The sequence below is a fragment of the Sinocyclocheilus anshuiensis genome, unplaced genomic scaffold (assembly GCF_001515605.1).
Source record: "Sinocyclocheilus anshuiensis isolate Anshui unplaced genomic scaffold, SAMN03320099.WGS_v1.1 scaffold2857, whole genome shotgun sequence".
NCBI classification, from domain to species: domain Eukaryota; kingdom Metazoa; phylum Chordata; class Actinopteri; order Cypriniformes; family Cyprinidae; genus Sinocyclocheilus; species Sinocyclocheilus anshuiensis.
The window spans coordinates 31,334-38,181 of NW_015539941.1; the positions used below are offsets into that span (position 1 = coordinate 31,334).

A 6,848-nucleotide genomic window follows, 5' to 3' on the forward strand; every position below is an offset into this window, starting at 1 on the left:
AAACTACTTTGTTTGGCCTTCCAAAAGAGGACGATATCTGCTTCATCATGCCTAGAGCTGATCTGTGCTGGTCGCTGAGGGAATACATCAACTTCGCGCTGTGGATCACCGGATCGGCTTTCACAATGGACGAAGCGGAGTCCAGCCCGGGGTCGTCACATGTGGTTGCCGCAGGCCCGCCGGACGTTCACTCTAGGCCGCCGTGTGTGAAGCTGTGTGCTTCGTTGTGAAAGCAGTGGTTAAGTTGTATTTACAACACTGTTCCAGAACAGTTCAACCCAAATATTCAGATGTGTGCAGCGCATTTTATGGAGGACTGTTTCCTGATCCTGGGAGAGTAGACTACAATGCCGGCTGTTCTGACTCACAGACTCTAAGTACGTTTTTTATATTTAAAGGATTTACCACTGATGATTCAAACACAAGTTTTGAGCAGTGTAGAGTAGCGTTTGTAGTTTGTAATTTCTCTGATCACAAATGCAGACATGGTTTTATGTTTACGCGGCGCGATGCAACGCAATGCAACGCAATGCATAAAAAGACACTATAAGTCATTATAATCCATGATTATGTCCCCACTGGATGCAACAAATGCCTCGTTTATAATGGGTTTTAATGTTTATGTCTCATCGCTCCGGCCGGGACAAGGCATCACAATATGGCAAGGCGGCGTAACATTTCCGTCACATGCTTGAGGTATTTGGCCAATCACAACGCACTGGTTGAAATGAATTTAAACAATTTAATGAAGCTTTGCAATGCAGTCAGCAAATACATACAAAACACTGTTTTCATGGAGATATGCAATCAACCATTAAACTCTTTTGCATGTAAAAGTGTCTGTGTGTATTTAATGGGAAATGTAAGCATGTTTATATAAATATGGATTTTCTTAGTGCCAGTGCCTTATGTCAAAAGTATTCGTCTAGTATTGTTTTTCGCTTTTCTATTCTGATGAACATTGAGTTAAAAAGGGAGTTTAATTTAAAAAACTGCAATAACAACAACGTTTAAAGTTCATTCCACAGAACCACAGCCACACCAGACAGCAGGAAAAGTCTACTTCACTAGAAACCACAGAAACAGCATATTAGCTTGTTTGCACAATGCAGAAAGCTGAAAAAGATTGTAAAACTGCATTACAGAGGCGTTATATTGAAACACAGTGTATGTATATAAGCTGCATAGAATAGAGGGGGCGCTACTGAGACAGATTGAATCCGCTGAATGACAACAAATAAACTAATGGATTCTTTTTAGAAAAAACATGATCAGAAATCAATTTCAATTAATTTCTGCTTGTATTTCTCTTAAAAAAGGCAAAACAGCAAACACTTTACCCAAATGACCAAAATATCCAAATAGTATAAGCCTATTTTTTCCTGAAAAATAAATAAATAAATGTATTCATTTAGCAGATGTTTCATCCAAAGCATCAGAGCAGAACCAAACCCTTATGAAAAGTAGTACACTTTAGCAAACTTTATAATAAATAAATATTTAAATATAAGTTAATGTCATTACTTGTATGCATGTCATGTATTTAAATACAACACATTGGGATTGATGTGTATTAGCTTTAAATGTAATATCAAATAACACACTACAATTAAAATTACAATCAAATACTTTACATGTCCTGTACATCTTTAAAGCACAATAATTATTAAATTATTAAAATTAAAACATTATTATTAACAATGTACTTTAAAGTAAAAACTTTAAATTTGAACTTTTTACAAAATGCATTTTTTAAAAGTGTAATTAAGTGCATAAGGAAACAGCCATGGAAGCGTCTCTTTTTTAGTAGACTTAAGTGGCATTTATTCGATTAATATTATATTATCTGCAATTACAGTTCTTTTTTATGTACCTTTAATATTTGAAGTACACTACAAGTGCACAGTCACTACTATTAGGCACACATGTTTTTTCACAAGGGGGTATGTTAGCAGCAGCAGTTTTTTTGTTTTTTTTTGTCATCAGGACATACATTTTCAGTACTACTAATCAAAGTACATAATACATTTTATTTGCCGTACCATATAGTGTTTAAAAATCTAATATATAATATACAAAAAACCAAAGTGTCACATATTTTGTTCTTTATCAAAATCAATAGCTTGCCATATTTAGAACAAAAATGGATTCAAATCGAGTGAAACGAATGAAAAACAAGGTTGTTTTGTACTTACCATGTCCCTGTAGTTTGAGTAGAACGTCTGATCAACAAGAGGGAATTTATCTGCTCCCAGTCTCTTGTAGATGCTGATCAGTTGAGCAAACTGGGAGAAAACAGAGAATCAGTCTGGATGAAAATGTTGAAAGCACTGAAAGTGTCATTTAGCAGTGTCTATGCCACAATGCAGTCTGATCTGAAGTCACAATTATACATTATTACACATTCAAAAATAACTGCATACCTGTATATATTCTGAACCCAGAAACCACTAGGAAGTTTTAATGCTCCTCAAATTGGCAATTTCTTTTAAAAGAAAAACACACAGTACAAAACAATATGTCTACTCACAGCCCATGGCTTGTCACAGAGGTTGTAAATGGACTCCAGCGAGTTGACGCTGGGGATCCCGGCATAATGCAACCCGATGATTATATTGCGGAAATCTTCATTCTGTGCCATGCTATAAGCGTGCTGTCGCACCAAGACGAAGTCAGGCTTGAAGGACCTGTGTGAACAATAACATATATAGAGAACAGAGCAAAAGTGTCAGTCTATTATCTGTTTAACATTTAAATTGAGTAGCGTTTAATTATGTGTGTACTATTTTACACTATGCTAAGCCTATTGAGCAAAACCACATAAAAATAACTAACTGTTTCCTTAAATATCACTAATAATAAATAGATTTAATGTCTAGCTTTTTGACTTGTGGCCACATCGTGTGCAATATTTTCTTCGGACCGGAGTCAATTATTCTACTTATACTACGGTTACCACACCTCAAAACATTGTTCAGATGTTTTATTTCAACACATTTGTCAGGTTTTTGTCCTAAAAACAGTTATGTAAGTAGGATTAATTTCTTATGCATCTCAATCCGACGCCTCTGCTGCTAATTCCAAAACATCAGACCTAGCAATGCAGGATTGAGCCATTGATAGCAGACTAATGCAGTTAATAATTAAGTTATTAGAGATAGAGAGTGAGAAGCGTGTGTGAATTTCCTCTGTGAGTCTGTGCGTCTCTCAACAGTGTTCGGCAACAGCGTCTAATAGCCAAACTGTAAGTTTATCTGCTTCAACAACAGCGCCATTATTACCTCACTAGTAAGAAATGTTTGTAGCTTAAAGTAGCTAAACTATTTTTCTGAAAAATCACCAGAGCAGTGCTGACAACATGTTTCTGCATGGCTGTGTGTCCGTAGTACTGTATGTTTGTTCGTTTGTAAGGGAGAGAGAGCAGGAGAAATGGAGCATGTGGCAAAAACATGGAAATGATTTGTCGTTTTTACCTTGTTGTTTACTGTATTACTTCCGGGGCGCTGTTCGGCGGCTGACCCAGAGCCTCACGCTAAACGTTGTTTTTTTATAGTTTTGTCTCGATACGTGCTATTGTTTTGTAGTGATTGTGTGGTTGAGCTTCCTGCACTGTGGATTATGGAGATAACTAGGACATAGCTAAATCTGAACGCCTTATTTGCATTGTTTTCCATGAACAACTCCTTGTCTGGGCCTAGGCAAGATGTGACCTACTCCAGAGAGTACTTGATGTCTCTACAAAGACATGCAGGACAGCTGGATCTTGAATTATTAATGCACGATTGCCCCGAAATCGCACGGAAACCTAATTTAAAAGCGAAGAAGTTGAAGAGAAGGGGTGCAAGAGGGGGTATTCGGGCCAGGCTTCGGAAGCGAGGTGTGGGATTCCCTCTTCCCATGATAACGCTGTCAAATGTGCGGTCGCTTAATAATAAAATGGATGAACTGATGGCCAGGGTAAAAGTCGAGAATGACTTTAAAATGAGTAACCTGATCTGTCTAACGGAGACATGGCTCAAAGACGAGACTGAAGTTGCGCTTCCTGGTTACATCACAATAAGAGCAGACCGGGACAAACACCAATCAAACAAATCGATCGGGAGAGGTATTTGTATCTTTGTGGACAGTAATTGGGCAACACAACTGCGCATTCATGCAAAAGTGTGCACCCTGACTATGAGTTGCTTTCTGTATCATTTAGACCGTTCTATCTTCCAAGGGAATTCGGACAGATTACCATCATTCTGGTTTATATACCGGGACCTAAATATGAGGAAGCTGCTGGTAGGATAAGTGAGAGTTTTAACAACGTACTCTTGCGCTCTGTGGACCAGCCTGTCTTCATACTTGGGGATTTTAATAACTGCAAACTTTCCAGTCATTTACCAATGCTACAACAATATATAGACTGTCCCACACAGCTTTCGCGGACTCTGGATCAGTGTTGTGGTAATATACCGAATGCTTATAAGGCAGTGCCCCGCCCACCACTGGGTAAGTCAGACCATAATGTTATTCATCTGCTGCCCACATACAAAGCTAAACTCATACAAGAGAAGCCTACTGTAAGAGAAGTGACGCTGTGGTCTGAGGTCTGTAAAGAGAGACTGAGAGACTGTTTTGATGATACGAACTGGGACATTTTCTTTGATAACTGTGTAAGCGCAAACGAGTTAACAGAAACAATAACATCTTACATTATTTTCTGGGAGAATAATGTTGTACCAACAAAAACTGTTAAAATATACACTAATAACAAGGTTTGGGTTTCACATGAAATGGAATGTCTAAGTGAGAAAAGGGCTGCTTTTGCTCAAGGTAATATGGTGCTCTTTAAAGACAAAAGACGAGAACTTAGAGCGATTATTAGAAAGTCCAGGCAGCAATATAGAGATAAAGTGGAGAAACAGTTTGTCACTGGGGATGCTCGTAAAGCATGGAGCAGTCTAAATGATATGATGGGTAGAGAGACCCAGAAGCAACCTTGCCTACCCACAAATATTGGTTAATTTGCGAATGAGTTAAATCAGTTTTATAGTAGGTTTGACAAAACTACACATGCAGTTAGGGCTGACCAAGTGTGTAGCCATGTTTGGAATACCATCACTCTTACAGAGGAGGAGATAGCTGGTTGTCTTGTTAGGGTACACCCTCATAAAGCACCTGGCCCGGATGGTCTTAGAGGGAGGGCCATAGCAGGGTGTATTTACCAACTTAAAGGTGTTTTTACTAGACTATTTCAGATCTTGCTTGACACACACACTGTCCCACTTTCTTGGAAGAGAACCACAATTATCCCTGTGCCTAAAAACTGTAACCCTGTATCACCTAATGACTTCAGATCTATTGCCCTCACCAGCATTCTATGTAAATGCATGGAAAGGGTTGTGTTAGGGCGTCTGCCAAATACCCATTTGTCTGACCAACTGCAGTTTGCTTATAAGGCACAGAGAGGCACTGAGGATGCTACGTTAACTCTGCTGCATGTGATTAGCAAGCACATTCAGCATCCTGGCGCTTTTGCTAGAATTTTATTTATTGATTTTAGTTCAGCTTTTAATACTGTCAGGATTGGCATTTTATTAGATCGGCTATTAAAACTGGATACCAATGGGCACCTTGTGTTATGGATCAAGGACTTCTTAGCTAACCGTCCTCAAAGAGTCTCTGTACAGGGTACCATATCTGATGAGGTTATTCTGAACACTGGAGTCCCCCAAGGCTGTGTGTTATCACCGGCACTGTTTTCTATGTATATAAATGCAATGCAGATTTGTGAAAGTAATTTAATTTATTTAAGTATGCCAATGACATGGCTATGGTTGGTCTCATGGCCAGAGGAAAGGGGGATTTAGAGAGGGCTTATTTTGAGCATATAGACGAGGAGTGGTGCGAGGAGAGTGCTCTGTCACTAAATGCTTTTAAAACCAAGGAACTTGTTGTCAGTACTAGGGAAGGGCAACCTACATGTCAGCCGATCATAATTGGGGGCCGACATGTTGAGATTGTAAATAGTTTTAAATATCTAGGGATTATCCTAGATTGTAGCTTAAATTTTATTGAGCACACAGACTATATCTATAAGAAGGCAAGCCAAAGATTGTTTCTTTTGAGGAAACTAAATAGTTTTAATGTGAGTAAGGGAATCCTAAGGATGGTTTACACTAGTTTGCTGGAAAGTATTATTTCCTATAAAATCACCTGCTGGTATGGGAATCTGGGGGCTCGAAGCAAAAGTAAGATCACATTGGACCCCCAGAGGCAGCTGGTGGAACTGTATACAAACCAGACCAGGAGGAAAGCCTCACAAATTGTTCAGGACTCCACCCATCCTCTCCAACATGAATTTGAAAAACTTCCTTCAGGCAGACGATACAGGCTACCCATAGTAAAAATAAATATTTTCAAGAAATATTTTATACCATCTGCCATTACTTTATTAAATAAATGATTTGTAATCAGGTCTATGTATATTATGTAACTGACTGCTGTTATCTATTTATTAATATTATTAATATTATTTTTTATTAATGATCTATTTATGGTTTTTAGTACTATTAGCCTAATTTCTATATATTGCTTTTATTGCTTTTATGTCTGTAATCCTTGGGGAAAAAGACGTTCTTGTACTGTATGTTTTGTGTTTCTGTTGTATTCAGGGGTGTGAAGTAATGAATTACAAATACTCACGTTACAGTAATTAAGTAGTTTTTATCAGTAATTGTACTTTTTTGAGTAGTTTAAAAATTGTGTACTTTTACTTTTACTTGAGTACATTTTAAGTGATGTATCGGTACTTTTACTCCGCAATTTTCCTCCGTTTGTGGTCGTTACATGCTTATTTTAAT

The 6,848-nt window shown here is 38.0% G+C and overlaps 1 protein-coding gene across 1 annotated transcript in view; it reads right to left on the bottom strand.

Moving 5' to 3' along the window:
• Positions 1-6,848, bottom strand: part of LOC107686972 (synapsin-2-like) — a 61,905-nt gene that overhangs the window by 836 nt on the left and 54,221 nt on the right. The window contains exons 4-5 of the mRNA XM_016484094.1: positions 2,531-2,687; positions 2,196-2,285 (exon numbers count right to left, since the gene is read on the bottom strand). Of these exons, the coding sequence (XP_016339580.1) occupies positions 2,196-2,285; positions 2,531-2,687 (247 nt within the window). The remainder of the gene's footprint in view (positions 1-2,195; positions 2,286-2,530; positions 2,688-6,848) is intronic.